Source organism: Herpailurus yagouaroundi, unplaced genomic scaffold, assembly GCF_014898765.1.
Source record: "Herpailurus yagouaroundi ecotype Mexico unplaced genomic scaffold, PumYag 29, whole genome shotgun sequence".
NCBI lineage: Eukaryota > Metazoa > Chordata > Mammalia > Carnivora > Felidae > Herpailurus > Herpailurus yagouaroundi.
This window is the reverse complement of record NW_024412377.1, coordinates 25916390-25933664: the sequence shown is the minus strand read 5'-3', so window position 1 is coordinate 25933664 and position 17275 is coordinate 25916390. Positions and strand designations below refer to the sequence as shown.

Sequence of the window (17275 nt, the reverse complement as noted above, 5' to 3'; positions counted from 1 at the left end):
TTACAAAGATACTAGACCCTAAAACTCATCGCAAGAGGGGCGCCTGAGTGGCTCAGTCTTAAGCGTCCAACTTTGGCTTAGGTCATGATCTCGCCATTCCTGAGTTCAGATTCTGTGTCTCCCTCTCTTTCTGCCCCTCCCCCGCTAATGCTTGCTCTCTCTCTCTCTCTCTCTCTCTCTCTCAAAAATAAATAAACATTAAAAAAAATTTTTTTTAAACACATCACAAGAAAAAAGTTTGTAACTATGCAAGGTGATGGATATTAACTAAACTTACTGTGGTAAGCATTTTGCAGTATGTGCATATATCAAACATTGAATTTATACAATGTTATATATCAATTATAGCTCAATAAAACTGGAAAAGAGGAAAATTTAGTAATGTAACTCATTACATTATAATAGAATAAAGAGGAAACCATCTGATTATCTCAGCAGATACAGAAAAGGCATTTGATAAAATTCAAACACCCCCAACCTACACAGGTGATAAAACTGCATAGAACTTAATATGCATATATTATGTTACACACACACACACACACACACACACACACACACACAGGAGTACAAATAAAACTGAGGAAAGCTGAGTAAGGTCAGTGTCAATATCTGTATTGTGATCGTATATATATAATCTTCCAAAATGTTACCAATGGCGGAAATTGGGCAATGTATACAAATGATCTCTCTGTATTGCATCTTAAAACTGCATGTACCTCTGCAATTATCTCAATAACAACTCAAATTTAAAAAGAGAGGGCAGGGGCGCCTGGGTGGCGCAGTCGGTTAAGCGTCCGACTTCAGCCAGGTCACGATCTCGCGGTCCGTGAGTTCGAGCCCCGCGTCGGGCTCTGGGCTGATGGCTCAGAGCCTGGAGCCTGTTTCCGATTCTGTGTCTCCCTCTCTCTCTGCCCCTCCCCTGTTCATGCTCTGTCTCTCTCTGTCCCAAAAATAAATAAATGTTAAAAAAATAAAAAAATAAAAAAAATAAATAAAAAAAATAAAAAGAGAGGGCAAAGGGTGAAAATGGAGGGGAAAAGGGAGAGAGGAAGAGAAAGGAGATCAATTTTTTGGAAACAAAATTGCATTAATCCATCAAAATTTGTTAAGTTAAAAATATAGGATAGTAATTTTACTTAAAAAATCATAGCCATTCCAACCTCCCAATGTTTTAGTATAGCCTTATAAAAATTTAAAGTTTCAAAATTTTGCATTTTTCTCATTTTTTTAATGTTTATTTATTTTTGAGAGAGACAGAGAGAAAGCCAGTGGGGGAGGGACAAAGAGCGAGACTCAAAATCTGAAGCAGACTCCAGGCTCTGAGCTGTCAGCACAGAGCCTGACACAATGCTTAAACTCATAAACCTGTAAGATCGTGACCTGACCTGAAATCGAATGTTCAGCTGACTGAGCCATTCAGGCGCCCCTCAAATTTTTGCATTTTGAGAATATCACGACCTTTCCAGGGATGCTGCCAACATGCTCAATATGATGAATACAATACTAACATATATGACATAATGTCAACGATATATTACAATTTACACTGAGGGTGCCAGTGGCTGTCAGTTAAGTGTCTGACTCTTGATTTCAGCTCAGGTCATGATCTCACAGTTTGTGAGATCCAGCCTCACATCGGGTTCTGCACTGACAGCGTGCAGCCTGCTTGGGATTCTGTTTCCCTTTCTCTGCCCCTCCCCTGCTTGCTCTCTCTCTCTCTCTCTCAAAATAAATAAACGTTAAAAAAAATTTTTTTAACCTGTGTCCAAAGCCTTTCCCCTAACCTATATTATGTAAATTTAAACCTACATTATATAAACTTCGATGCTTGCTATGCTATTTTCGTTTCAGTTATTCCAACAAAATATGTAATTCTTTCAAAACAAAACAAAACTTCACCAACAAAGAATAGAAGGGAACTTCCATAATCTAAGGACTCTCCCAAAAACTTCACACTCAACATTATGTTTAAACAGTGATATGAACAGATATGAAATGTGTTATATGTTCTTTGTAGTAAAGTTAAGAACAAGGCAGGGATGTCCAGTGTCACTGCTTATATTCAATTGTGTACTGGAATCCTAGCCAGTGCCATTAAAAGTTTTAATAAAATATACTTAATTTAATATGCTTAATTTAATGAAGTATACCTTCAATCAAGCATACTTAGGAGAAGAATTGAAAAGAAAGAAAATTGTCTCTATCCACAAGCCATGTGATTGTTCAAAGAATAAGTGGTAAATTTTAGAACTAATAAGAGATTCCACCAAAGTTGCTGGATTTGAAATTGATAGCAGAGGCCGAAGAGCCCATGATGAGTGTCATGAACTGAAATTCTAAGTAAAGAGATAAGACAACCCATTAGTACAAAGAAGAGAAGCAGAATGACCTAGAAAGGAGCTGAGCCCTAGAATGAAGACCACTACGTCTTTCTAGTTGTGCTAAACATCTCCTGCTGCATTAGAGCAAAGTCTCACACCTGTGAGTCCCAGCTGCACCAGCTCCTGGGTCTTTGGCTCCCACAGCTCCCTCTCCCACAATAGCCCCCACAACAGCCCCCACAACCTCCTGTCTAAACTAACCTGATGAACTCAAAAGAGCCCAACTAAAACACACGTAAGTATGAAAAGTAGACATATTTTCAGAACTGGAATAAATTACTATAACGAGCTCTAATTTCTACTCATAATTTTTATTTATTTATAAAGTCAGTTTTAATGATCCCATCATCAGAGGGAAGCAGTATTAAAATCCACAACTACAACTAATCTCTAAAGCACTGACACATGGTTTGGAATATGTTATGGATCTTTGTAGCAGGTACAAAGATACATACTTCTTTTGCCCAAGAAGTATCATTATGTTGGACAGCCTCTACTGTAATACTTTAACTTCAACAGCCTCAGGTAGGAGGCCAAACAAAATGTGCTCAGTGCCCTTTACATTCTTTCCTATTCCTGAGGCAAAGGATTTGGATAATGACAATACTATCATAGGTTTCCTTCAACTTGGTCTCTATTGCAAAAGTTCTACTTTCATTATTCAGAACCCACTCTCCAATATGGTAGCCACTAGTCACATGACTACTGAGCATTTGAACTGAATTTAGATATGCTATTAGGGTAAAACACACATTGAATTTCAAAGACTTTATGTAATAAAAAAGAATATATAATCTCATCCATAATTTTTATATTGATTAAATGTTGAAAGAACATTTTATATGTGAGTTAAATAAAATGTATTATTCAAATTAATTTGACCTGGTTATTTTAACTTTTTAAAAATGTAGCTACTAGTTTTGAAGGAGAACATGCACCCCAATGTTTATAGCAGCACTATCAACAATAGCCAAATTATAGAAAGAGCCCAAATGTCCATCGACTGATGAATGGATAGAGAAGATGCAGTATATATTTACAATGGAATATTACTCAGTGATCAAAAAGAATGAAATCTTGCTATTTGCAACACAGATGGAACTAGAGTGTATTAATGCTAAGCAAAATAAATCAGAGAAAGACAAATATCACATGATTTCACTTCTATGTGGAATTTAAAATACAAAACAGATGAACATAAGGGAAGGGAAGCAAAAATAATATAAAAACAGGGAGACAAACCATAAGAGACTCTTAAATGCAGAGACCAAACTGCCGGTTGCTGGAGGAATGTTGGGTGGAGGGACGTGCTAAATGGGCAAGAGGCATTAAAAGGAGGGCACTTGTTGGGATGAGCACTGGCTGTTATATGTAAGTGATAAATCGCTAAATCCTATTCCTGAAATCATTTAAAAAATGTAGCTACTAGAAATTTTAAATTACATACATGGCTCACATTTGCATATACACACACCTTTTGGCTTTCTAAATCAGAACCATCCAGTATGTATGCATATGTATATTATACACATATATAACATTTAAGCCATGAATAAATATATTTATGAGAAATTTTGTACATTATTTGATAGCAAATAATTCTTACAAAGACAGGTATAATATAATAATAGCATAAAAGAGGCCTCATTTATTGAGCTCCAACTTTGTGATGCGGACAGCACTAAAAGCTTCAGATAGATTATCTGTAATCCTTCCAACAGGGAGCAGTAGTTTGGACAAAGACTGTGTGATTTGCCCCAGATCACATTGCTAAAAAGTGTTCAACTCAAGCTCTGAATGTAGGTCTGTCTGAGGACAATGTCTGCACCCTGTACTCCTTCAAATAAGGAAATCGAGACAGGCCCTGTTTGGAAGGGACCAAATGAAGCTCGTCTTACGAAGATGGTCATTATCCACTTTGGGCAAGGACTATCCAAAGCCATATATCTATCATTAAGAAGGTGCTCCTTTTCCCCTTTGGACACTGTGGAATGAACAGTTTTGAAAACCGGCACACACACAACCCCCCAACCAGCCTGAGGAGTGCACTGCTCACCCTGCTCTGAGAAAGAATTTGCTGGAAGGACACAGAGTTTGAGGGCCCGCATAGCAAAGTACGCCAGAAGCAGCAAAACAATGGCACCAAGTGAGGTGTGGCCGGCTGTCTTTGGTGCCACCTCTCAGATGAGTTCTCTGCTCAATCCTTAGTGTGGCCAAAGCTTCTGACCCTAGTCCACCCTCAGAAAATGCATCAGTAAAACACCACTAATGGAGTGGGAAGCTCGAGAATACCCAAGGGGAAGTGACGCTACCACAGGAGAGAAAAGCAGAGTCGCCAAAAAGATGGCCGAAAGAAAGAGCCTTCTAAAACCCAAAATATCTTATGCCATCAAGCTTTGGAAAAATTAGGCATGCAAAACTTTGGCATTCCTTCATCCATCTTCTCTCCCACCATGCTCCCAGTCGAATAAGCCTTGGAAGTCTATAGACATCTGCTCAGCATGGCCACAAGTACCCACAAAAAGCAATTCTCCTTCCTGCAGCAGTTGGAAAAGTGGGGTGACGGACATGGAGGAGGGGGGAACTGGTCAGAAAAAAAAAAGACAAAAAGTTCAGTGACATTCAGACGTGAACCTAGGGATTTTTGAATGGTTCAGAATAGGACACTGTCACCTCTGATTTAATTAGAAGACTGTTTTCGGGATGCTGAAGGTCTCGGCTCATAATCAAGCACTTACATAATCCTCCTCATTGAGTCCTTGTTTCTCAACAGAACTTTTCACCTCCATGGAAAACTTCTCAAACTCAGGTTTCACTGTCCTCAGTAGAGTGATTGTTTGGAGGGATGAGTATGCTTGCTTAGCTTCAAAGTCATGCTTGTCTCCTCTCTTCCACGAGCCATCTCCTACAGAGAAAGAAAAATATTTATAATTCCAAGGCAGTCACCATAAAGGGACCATTCTCCCTCTTCAGCTGCAGCGTGTCACTACATGTTACTTTTGGCAGCTGGGGCAAGCGGTATTGTCACAGTTCTGCACTTGGATATAACATGACCACATCAAGATCCTCAAAGGAGAAGAAGGCCTTTTGGACACGTGTTCCTTTGAAATGGGAGAGGAACATAAAAGCACTGTGGACTTCACTGCCTCAACCACATAACTGTAATTTTCAGCACCTGAGAATCCAGCACTGGAGGAGTAAGAAGTAAATTTGTCTTCCTTTCCATTCACATTTTTTTAATACCTACAATCAACCGTGGAGGTCAACCGAGTTGTTACTACTGTGCAACAAACCTGATGTTATGTAGATGTGGAATGACAGGAAAGTCTATGTGTGACAACACAAGTCTTGTGCACAAGACTTATGCACAAGTATGATAAAGCTGGCACCATTCACAGGGAAAAGTTTGACATTATTGATATTCTTTGAAATATTTCTGGAATCTCTTCAGAATAAAAGCAGCTCAGGTGAACACGAGGGTTTATATCTCTGTAGTGTTGGGAGCACCATAACAATTATTTTTTGGACAATATTCGTCAGTGCATCAATAGTAACAAAATTAAAATTGCTAACATTTATTGGACATATATAACAATAAAAGCTCTGTTTAGGGGTGCCTGGGTGGCGCAGTCGGTTAAGCGTCCGACTTCAGCCAGGTCACGATCTCGCGGTCCGTGGGTTCGAGCCCCGCGTCGGGCTCTGGGCTGATGGCTCAGAGCCTGGAGCCTGTTTCCGATTCTGTGTCTCCCTCTCTCTCTGCCCCTCGCCCGTTCATGCTCTGTCTCTCTCTGTCCCAAAAATAAAAAATAAAAAAAAAAAAAAAAAGCTCTGTTTATTGAGCACTTTATACATATAAACTCATTGAATCTTTACAAGACTCTCTGTGATTCGGGCACATTATCCTATGTTACAGATGAGGAAACTGAGGCATTGAGAAACTGGGTCCTCCCTGCTTCACAGCACTCCCTCTCACAAAAGCAAAGGCAGATTACATGGATAAGAATCATTACTCTTCTCGTTATGATTTCATTTTTGAGGAAATATGTGGCCTGCAGGACCCCAAAAGGAAACATGGGCTTCCAACATGTGGCAATAAACTGTTGTTTCTATGAATTACCATTATGACCCCTACAGATCTCTGGAAATACAAGGAATTCAGCCCGCTAGAGTTCAACATCAAAGTCAGTTGTTCACACCAAGCCCCTAGTCCACAGGGGACAAGTGGAGCCCAGCAGCTAAGCAGTGAGGATGCCTGGGGAGTGTGCAGCCAGGGCTCGGGGCACTCACTCTGCTCTTATAGACAAAGCTCCATAAAGAGTCGGTGGCTCTGGAACTTCTACCACAGCTTAAATCAGACAAACATTAACTAACTGTGTACCACACACAAGGTTCTGTGATAGCCAGCACAGGACACGTCATGAATGTCTTGAACAGTCTCCACCACCATCACAGAGGGGTTTAGAGGGGCACCTGGGTGGCTCAGTCAGCTGGGCATCTGACTCTTGGTTTCGGCTCAGGTCATGATCTCACAGCTATAAGATTAAGCCCCCCGTTAAGCTCCACACTGGGTGTGGCACCTGCTTGGGATCCTCTCTCCCCTTCTCTCTCTCTCTCTCTCTCTCTCTCTCAAAAAAAAAAAAAAAAAAGAGGGATTCAGAAATAGACACGTAAATAACTGAAGTTATTACAGGGTAACAGCTTACTATAGCAGGAGGCGGGGGAATACAAAGAAACAATGCAGAGGGTAGAGGAAGAGGCAAGAGGCTCCCACACTCCTAAGGGGGATGGTTTCGAGGGAGGTGGAGGAGCAGGTATCGGCTGGTCCTAAATGTGTGAATAGGATTTTAATAGAAGGACAGCAGGATGGAAAGGCGTGCTTGGCAGAGCCTGTGGCACAGGCAAAGGTGCAAATGTGTATGACATCAAGTAGGCAGCTGGGAGCCTCAGTCTAGAGCATGAGAAAAGGCAGAGGCAAAGAATTTATTTGTGGGGGCATCTGTATAACCATAATCCTATTAATAGCAACCATTTATTAATTGCTTACTCTGTGCCAGGGAGCTGTTAAAAGATAAATAAGACAGAGCTGAGGACAGAATTCATTAAGGACTAGATCCGCTCTCAATGAGCACAGATTAAATTTCAAGCCACCAAACAAAACTTGACAAAGTCCTCCTCCTTCATATGAAACCTCCCAAACACCAAGGAAGCTGCAACATGCACAGCAGCTGTGCCCACAGTGAGTGAGTTACAGCCACTGCCACCAGCCAGGGGACCCAGCGGGGTGCTCAAGACCCAGGCAACACAGTCTCTGTTAAGGAGCCAGGTCCATTTGCCAGGAAGACCCCCAATTCTAAGAATGTCCAGAACATTCTTCATCCCAAGGAGGAACCCATTTCTTATAAGCATGCAGTCAATACTTATTGATTCATTTATAATTGATTTGACATACCAAGACTCAAAAGGAATGGTATTTTGTAGGCAAAGAGGGTCAGAGTTTCTCTAAGCTCCGGGAAAGAGTATTCTCCAGACACAGAAGAAAGAAAATACTTAACCCTAAAGGGTTTTATTCTGTGGAATTAGAAAATACATATACAACTGGAAACAGTAACTATCTCTGTTATGAAATAGGAAAACACTCTTTTCTGAAAGAAGTGAAATCCAATGTAATAAATCTGTCTACCACAATCCAAAGAGGAATAACTGTAGAGTTTTGTCTTCTAGAAAAAAAAAATGGAAACAATAATGCTTAAATAAATCTGAGCCAAACTAAATAGTTCCCTTGTCACAACCATAATCGATACTGTAACTTATCACTTTTGTGGGCATTTATTATTGTAATATGTCAGTAACATTTCCCATACACAGGGTGTTGAACACTGGAAAAGCAGAGTTAGCTTGGCATGATGCCCCATCAGCGAGGACAAATTTAATGCAGTAGACAACTGGGTGCCTCTAGAGATTTACGAGTGTAACAGAAGAATGACATGATCAGAATCATGCCTTGGGAAATAGCAATGGATTAGAATGGGGAGACACGGAGGGTTCACAGCCACAGTAATCCAGGCAAGAGGTTACAAGAGGCTCTAATGGGAAGTCACACACCAAAAAACTAAACATGACTCTTTTGGTAGTTAGAATTACAGGAAAATTTTCTTTTCTTTTCTTTGCATTTTTCTGAATCTAGTAAATTATAAATACAAAATATTTACTGCTTTTACAATCATAAGAGGGAGAGTCCTTGAGAATAAAAGCAGAGGACAGTGCAAGAGGAATCTCAAGACTCTGAAGAGTTAGGGAGTGAGGGACAACAAAAAGAGAGGCACGTCGCTGATGACGCCAAAGAGGAAAGGAAAATGGGATGTTATTAAAGGAAAGCACAGAGCCAGATGGCGGAAGAGGGATATGAGGTGGAAATGGTAATGACTTCAGTTAGGGTCACGGTCAACCCAAGGTGACTAACTACAGAATGCCCAAGTGACAACACCAGGCTAGAGTTGGAAATACCAGTCTGACGCCAGAAAAAGGAGTGAGCACTAGAGAGTATTGGATGCCATTTCCAAATGGCTTCAAGTGAAACCAGGGAGTGACCACATTGGATAAGAAAGAGAAGGAGAAGGGTTGAGCACAGACACCTTGTGGATGCTGTTTCTAGTGGGCAGGAGGAGGAAGAGGAGACAGAGAGGAGCTAACAGAGAACCAAAGAATGCTGTGCCACCAAAACCAAGAAAAACAGGGTTAGGGAGTGGGGAAGAGGAGAAGGTGGGTGATGGGCATTGAAGAGGGCACTTGTTGGGATGAGCACTGGGTGTTGTATGGAAACCAATTTGACAATAAATTATATTTAAAAAAAAAAAAGAAAGAAAAACAGGATTTCCAGAAACAAATGGGTGGAAACAATACAGAATTCTCTAGAGCTGTGCTGCCTAATAGAGCAGCCACCAGCCACATGTGTGACAATTTACATTTAAATTAATTAAAATTAAATAAAATTTTAAATTTGCTTCCTCGGTCACACTTGGCCACATTTCAGGTGCTCAATGGCTCCGTGTGGCTAGTAGCCACCATAGTGGGCAACCTAGAACAGAACAGAGGCAGCGTCACAGAAAGTTTCACTGGACAGCACTGCTTTAGAGGCACAGAGACTTGTTCTGAGGTAGGCCAATGGCTTTGGTAGTGAGGTCATTGGTGACCTTGATGATGGCACTTTCAGAGTGGTGAGCACTAATGTCATATTCTTTCAATGCTCCTGAGCAAGGGATCAAGAAGATGAAAAAGAAGTCTGCTAGTGAAAAGTAGGGCAGGGAAGGTGATTCTTTGAAGTTGGTTCAGGAGTTAGGAAAGTGTTGCTTTGTTTTGTTTTAAACATCATGGAGTCCCAAGCTAGCATTTAGAGAAGGGCACAGAATATTTGTGAAAGAGGAAGTAACCTGCTCACCATCAAGCCCTCCTGTGGCCAGGGAACTGGAACTGGCAAAAGGTACCCACACTGGGATAACAAGCTGAAACATCACAGAATACATCCAAGAAATGAATGCCTGGAGTTCACCTGGACTGACCTTGCCTCACTCTACCCTCTCCGAATGTCTAGGTGTTAAATGCTTGTCATGAGCTAGGCTGGTCCAGTCTTCCTCCCATCAGTAATAACAGCACCACTTACTGCGTGATTCCATTGTGAATGGCATTTCCTATAGCATTTCATTCTTTATTCCTCATAAAAACTCCATGAAGAAGATCTAAGTATGATTGCCACCTTCCAGACAAGGAAACTGCGGCTCAAGGAAATTAATGTGCCCCAAGCCACTTAGCTAATAAACAACAGTGGCAGGATTCAAATGCAAGCCAGACTCCAAACACTGGTGCCATGCCATATCTGCTCTACCTTCATTTCATCAGAGTTTGGGGTGTTGCAAGCTTTAAAACTGAGCAACCCAATGGGATGACAAAAATGTTAAAAACAAAGTAACACAGAAAGAAAGATCAGAGGAGGAAGCGTCTAAATGTTACAGTTCAAAGATTGCATGAAAGTTCTTTTTCTTTTCTCATGGTCACAAACTGACTTTAATGGGCATATACTATTTTTATAGCAAAACATAATAAATCTAATCTCTCCTCAATGTTTCTATTTTTCCACTTTTAGCAAGTCAATTTATGTGCCTCACCTAGCTCTACTTCACTTTCATCTTCACCTTAATTAGTGCTCTCTGAGTTAATCAGGAAGTCAAGAAAGCTCTACAGTAATCTTACAGTCCTGGACAGGATCACCTAAATAACCTGCCACCTAACTTACATCCAAAGACAATAATGCCAATGAATAAGAATGCCAAGAGGTGCTATTAAAAACTCTACAAGGCAATATATATCATCTTCTCTCTAGATTTTGTTAAACCTATCCTTTCGGTCTTATTTTCCATCATTTGAATCCCCCACCCCCCATAGTATATTCTGAATTGCTGTAACAATATAATTTGGGCAAATCTGATAATTTTTTTGAGTACTCATCAAGACCAAACAATCCAGTAATCAGTAAATATGAACACAGTGTCCATATGTTTTTTTTTAATCCAATGGCAAGGTAAGTATTAATTAAAAGAGAGCCTTTTCCTAGAACTTGTATGGAGGAAGCACAGGGAGAGGAGGATGTTGAAAAACTTTTCCTGAACATATATCTGATTCTTCAGGCAAAAAATCTCAGAGAGGACCCTCTACTGATAATGGACACCAGAATCTTGGTCCAGGTCCCCCTGCCTGCCATCAGATTCTGTCTACTGCTTCTACTCTGAGGAGGAAAGGGCTTCAGGGTCTGTGGCAAACATGGACATTTGTTTCCCATCATCCATTCTTATTTCTCCATTAGTAACAGATTCCTAAATTGATTTGGGACAACAATGAGTCCAGCTGAAAGTGCACATTTACTGCCCTCCCTCACAACTAGGGGTAGCAAATGATATGTAAGAAGTTAATGAGAGAGGCTTCCAGAGAGCCTTCAAACAGAACTGAGTCAACGGAAATGGTCTCTTTCCCCCTTCATCTTGCCTAGATTGAAGACACAATCCCTGGAGTCCTAGCCACCATCTTGTGATCTTGAGGATGGACACCGTTCACTAAGATTAAAGGTGCCAAAAAACAGAAGAAGTTTGCATCCTTGATGACATTATGGAACGACCACCTCTGCTCTCAACTGCCCACCTCTGTAAAGGATAAACCTCTACATTTGTTTAAATCACTATAGGTGGGAGTTTTGCATGCAGATGTAATTCTTAATGCACCTACATCCATTCCTAGGCTGTATTAGATAAAGTTGGTTAATTTGTTAATGGAATGTATTGCCTGAACTTATCTATAAAACTATACCAAGAAGAGTTTATGAACTTACCATTTTTTGAGTACTATATATAATCATCAAAGCAAACTAACACTAATAATAAAGCTAATATTTATTAAACACTCATTATGTTTCAAGAAGTTTTCTATGTATCTCACATACATTATCTCATTTATTACTCAGCCTGATACGAAGAAGTAAGTACTATTATTATCATTAGAAGAAACTAAGACTTGCGGGGGAGGGCAGGGTTGCATCAATTTGCCAAGAGCACAGCCCCTCAGAGAGACTGATGCCAGAGCCCAAAACCTGACAACCATCAGGTGAAAAAGAAAGGGTACCTAATCAGAAACACCAAGGATACGTTGTAGGTTATATAGAGTACAATGTGTAACTCTGCAATTAAATTTTCAAGAAGCAGAAAAACTGAATTCATGGAAAAAATATGTTTTAAAAAGCTGACCCAAAATTACACTGATTATACACTAATATAATGCAATGAGAAGGACACAGCATCGCTTTTGTAGTACTCTTGCCAAATAAGTTTAAACTCAATCTTACCATGTGAAAACAACAGGTAAATCCAAACTGGGAGACATTCTACAAAATAACAAACTCATCAGAAGTGTCAGGTCATAAGTGACAAAGATTAAGAAAATATCACAGATTGGTAAAGATTAAGGAGATACAACAACTAAATGGTTTGGATCCTGGAACAGAAAAAGATCATTAGGAGGAAAGGTAGTAAATTTCAAATAAGACTTGTAGTTTAGTTAGTAGTATTGTACCAATGTTAATATTCTTATTTTGATAATTGTACGATGGTTATTTAAGTTGTTAACATTAGAGGGATCTGGGTAAAAGATATACATGAACTCTCTATATTATTTTTGCAGATTTTCTTTAAGTCTAAAATTATTTCAAAACTATTTTTTTAAGTTTTTCAAAAATTACCTCTAAAAAGAAGTTAGGTCCAGATACAGAGTTGAATTGTTTCCATCTTTCAAGGAATATTCTTATGGTATATAAACTGTTCTAGAGCACAAAAACAATGGAAAGTGTCCCGATTAATTTTATAAAGCTAATATAAACCTGACATTAAAACTGGCAATACCACCTCAAGGCAAGAAAACTACTGTCCAATCTCACTCATGAATATAGACTCAAAAATCCTAAATAAGATTCTAAAAACATAAAATCAGCAGTGCATCTAAAAAAGTCATCATGACAAAATGTACTTAATTCCAAGAATACTACAAGGACTCAATATTAAAAGTATATGTCAAGTATATTTGATAACATTCACTGCTCATTTCCAATTTTTAAAACCACACTTAAGAAACTAGAAATAAAAGGATACCTTAACATGTGCTTCAGTTCAAGAAGTCGAAAATTAATATAATATATACATTATATATATATATTATATATATAATATAATAATATTCTGGAGGTTCTTGCCAATGCAATAAGAAAAGAAAAATATATATTCAACTTCAAAATGAAGGAAAAACTCTTGTCCTATATGAAAATGATATAAAAACTACTGGAACAGAGGATTTAATATGTGGAATTCTTGCAAAATAAATAAATAAAAATTCATAGCTTATCTACATAACAACTACAATTATAAAATGTAATGGGAAATGATCACCATCATAGTAACAACCAGAAAACATAACCTCTAAGAATGAACTCAACAAGAATGGTACAGAACATAAATAAAGAAACTGAAAAACTTAGCTTATGGACATAAAAAGAAGTTCAAATATATAAAATAATTTAAAAGTTAGATGATGTAAGGATGCAGAAAAACAGACAATCTCATAGCTTGTTGCAAAAGCATAAAGTGGTAAACCTCTTTAGAGGTCAACTTGGCAATATCTATCAAAACTTAAAACTTTTGACCCAGAAATTCTACTTCAAGAAACTTATCCTACAGATAATATGTATGTATAACTATGTGTATGTGCATGTGTGCACGCACATACAAAGCCACTCAATATAGGACTGTTCTTAATAGTAAAAAGCTGAGAACAGCATAAATATTGAAAAATGACAGACTATTTACATAAAGATGGCATATCAGCATTACAAAATACTATGTAGCCACACTTGAAACAGTATCAACACTTTATTAAAAAATATTTTCGTAAATATGTTTTTTTATAAAATAAGCAAGACGTACATACTTCTACATATTATCAATATACTTTTAGCTGGGTGGCAGAATTATAGTAACTTACTTTCTGCCCTGTGATTTTCTATTTCTCTCAAATTTTCTTAATACTTATGTATGATAATTAGCAAGGAAAAGTAATACAAGCTTTACCTGCAGATGCAAGAAATTCTGGTACCTAATATTTGCATTGCCCTGGCCCATTTATACTGTGCATTCACATCATTTTCTCCAAATAAATACTATGTTTGCATTACCAACTTACAAAACTCAGGATAAATGTTTTTCATTTTTCACCAGTCTCTACTACTATCTCAGTGAACTCAATGCTATAGCCAATAACATAATTACATTCTGATCTGTGGTCAAAAAGTGAAAGCAGAATTTTGCTTATGCAAAGAGAAGGGGAAAGACAACCATGGCAGCAAGGAGGAAAAACATGGTGTTTACCCTACAAGCCTCAAATCTCCAATCTTATCCACTACAGGAAGCTGTAGCTACTTGTGTTTCATCAACTTTTGTTTATCCCTGTGAGAACTGTGTTTTATTATCTGTTTATTCACAATGCTCTATTGCTTGGGTTGCTTGAATAAGCCAGGGTATCAGAGCAGGAAACTGAGGTGGATGCTTCAATGTCTAGATCCTGTCTAACCATATCTCAACAGCAAGAACTGGGAAGTCGAGCTCAGCATAAACAAGCCATTTGCGATAAGCACACTTATGATTCCCTAGAACTGCTCAGCTTTGAGCAGTCAAGATGCAGTATTTAAGAAAATGTGCCATTGCTCTATACTGTCTCCTTCAGAGAGAGCCCTAATCACATATGGAGAAAATGTTTTGTATCTGTGATTTTCATGGCCTTCTTAAACACCCTCCATCACAGGAACACTGGGAACTTCCCTGGATCCATTTTAAGAAATTATACTCTTTCAATCATATGTGTTGGTGGATCTCGAACTTCTACAAAGGAGAAGCTTAATGGGCAGTAATCTGGATGGAAGAGGGGCTGGGAGCAGTAGCTTTTAAAATGTTTTACCTCAATTTACAGTAATAGTTGTTTTACTTTCACACTATAACCCATTACAAACACATGTGTAACATGCATAAATATATACACACATACAATTATATTTCCAAAATAAAAGTTTTATGAAATAATACACATGCAATGTGTAATACACTTTGACATGTTCTATTATGTTGATATATTCTAGTCTATTCTATTAAAAATTATGCCCAAATCTCACTAACATTCTTCCAATAGTCAATCATGGTGGCAACCTGCAGTTGGAAACACACTGAGGAGGGGTCTTTAGGGCCTGGATTTACAACCATCTGGAGGACTGGAGAGAGCTATGCTCACTCCCAAACAAGTCTGTTGCCATCACCAGTATGAGGTATCTGCTTGCTGAGTTCTCAGAGAAGAAAAGCGTGAGAACTTACAAGAAGTCCCCAGAGTGTTCAATATCACAGATTTCTAAAACCCTTTTTGTGGAACCAGATCTACTGAGGTAATTCAAATTACTGGCTTTCTCATGACCTCGTTTTGACACCTTCGAGGGAGGGGAGACTGGAAGCGGTATAAGCATTTACCGTAGGAAGAGCTGTTGAAGAGCTCAATGTTGAAGAAGGCGTAGTCTCCACTGGTCATCCCATGCTTGTGCGCTGCCAGCATGATGCCCCGGACTGTGTCACTGCTTGCACACATGATCACCACTGGGGAAGGAGGAACAAACAACATGCATGAAACACCCCTTCCCAGAGGATAGTGGGGACGCGGAAACCAGGGGAGGGAGACAGGGTACTAATATAGCCCTTAAAGCATCTCCTCACTCATTACTTACTAATTACAGAGGGAATGAATAGTAACTTTACAGTGGAGAAAGCAAGCGGTCACCGGCATAACCAAGTGATGGAAGCCAATATTATCAACCATGGGAACACATTCATGAGCCTACACCCAGGATCCAAATGTCAGATGGGCAACATAAACCTAATCAGGAGAGAGGCCAAAAACTCAACTTGGGGGACAGTCTATAGAATAGTTGTCCTCTGCTCATGAAAACGATCAGTTTCATGAAAACAAAGACAGCCTGACAAGATGTTCTAAACTAAAAAGACTTTTAGGAGCAGAAAATTAAATACCGTGTGTGATTCTGGATCCTAAAAAAAATAATAAAAAAGTGTTGCTATAAAGGGCATTATTGAGACAACCGGAGAAATCTGAGTAAGTCTGTAAATTAGATAGCAGTGTTGCATCTGTGTTCAAGTTTTTGCTTTTCATATTTATACTGTGGTTACGTAAGTGAATGCCCTTGTTCTTAGGAAACACAGACTTAAGTATTTAGGGGTAAGGGAACATGATGGCCCTACTTCTCAAGTGGTCCATAAAAAGATCATTGTGTGTGTGTGTGTGTGTGTGTGTGTGTGTGTGTGTGTGTGTTTGAAGAGGAGTAGGAGGAGAAGGAGGAGGGGAGAGATTTGGAATGAAAGCATATGTGGCAAAATGTTAATAATTGGTAACAATCTGGGTGAAGGCTGTGCAAAGGTTCTTTACACTTTCTGACATCTTTTCCAAAAGTGTAAAATTACTTCAAAATAAAGTTCTTTAAAAATACCTCAAATGTATCATCAGATTTACCCAATATAAGCCAGTCAAGTGTGTCAACTGCTTTTAATACTTAACAGCATGGAAAATACATTTTCCTCAAGAAGCAAACTGAATGGTTTGAGGGAGAACAGTCATTTGGCAAATCAGGATTCAGTGAGGGGTATAAGCTTTCTGCTGTCTGAATTTTGAAACATTTTTCTCAAGCTGTCTCAACATATATAGGAAATAGTTAACAGAATTCCAGGCCCCACCTCATGTTCTCTCAGTTTATACCCACACTTGTCAAACTTGAGAAGCTTTAAACAGCTCCAGAACATTGTTGCTCGCCACATAAGAGCTACATCAGCCAACAGTGAAGTGGGTACCTGGCCGTTATCTAGTTAATTTGATCATTGTTGATGGCCCTGGTCCATCAAAACACAGACCACTGTGTTTTGCTGCATACATGGAAACAGAAGGCCTGGAAAGGCCTGGGGGCTATAACCATATTATCACCATGCGTGCAGCCCTCCGCGATGTACACGTTCTTTGAAAAAGCATGGGTGCTGAAAGACGTAAAACAAACCTACGTGAAGGTTTACGCACTTGATATTCTGTTTACTGTGCATGTTAATTCAAAGTGTTCAATCATGACTCTGACATTTCTTACCACAAAAGGGCTCTGTGTGCATGGTAAAAGCTCTGAAAAACAAGTTTTAACAATACAAAACTCCTAAAGGTCTATAACTGTGGGGATAGGTGTTATCTGTGCCTGGAAATATTGTTATATATTTGGAATA

At 39.0% G+C, this 17275-nt stretch overlaps 1 protein-coding gene across 2 annotated transcripts in view; it reads right to left on the bottom strand.

The window, feature by feature from the left end:
• The window catches only part of NPR3 (natriuretic peptide receptor 3), a 78142-nt gene that overhangs the window by 48115 nt on the left and 12752 nt on the right, over window positions 1-17275 (bottom strand). For both annotated transcript variants that reach the window (XM_040494875.1, XM_040494876.1), the window contains exons 2-3: window positions 15479-15601; window positions 5123-5289 (exon numbers count right to left, since the gene is read on the bottom strand). In XM_040494875.1, the coding sequence (XP_040350809.1) occupies window positions 5123-5289; window positions 15479-15601 (290 nt within the window). The remainder of the gene's footprint in view (window positions 1-5122; window positions 5290-15478; window positions 15602-17275) is intronic.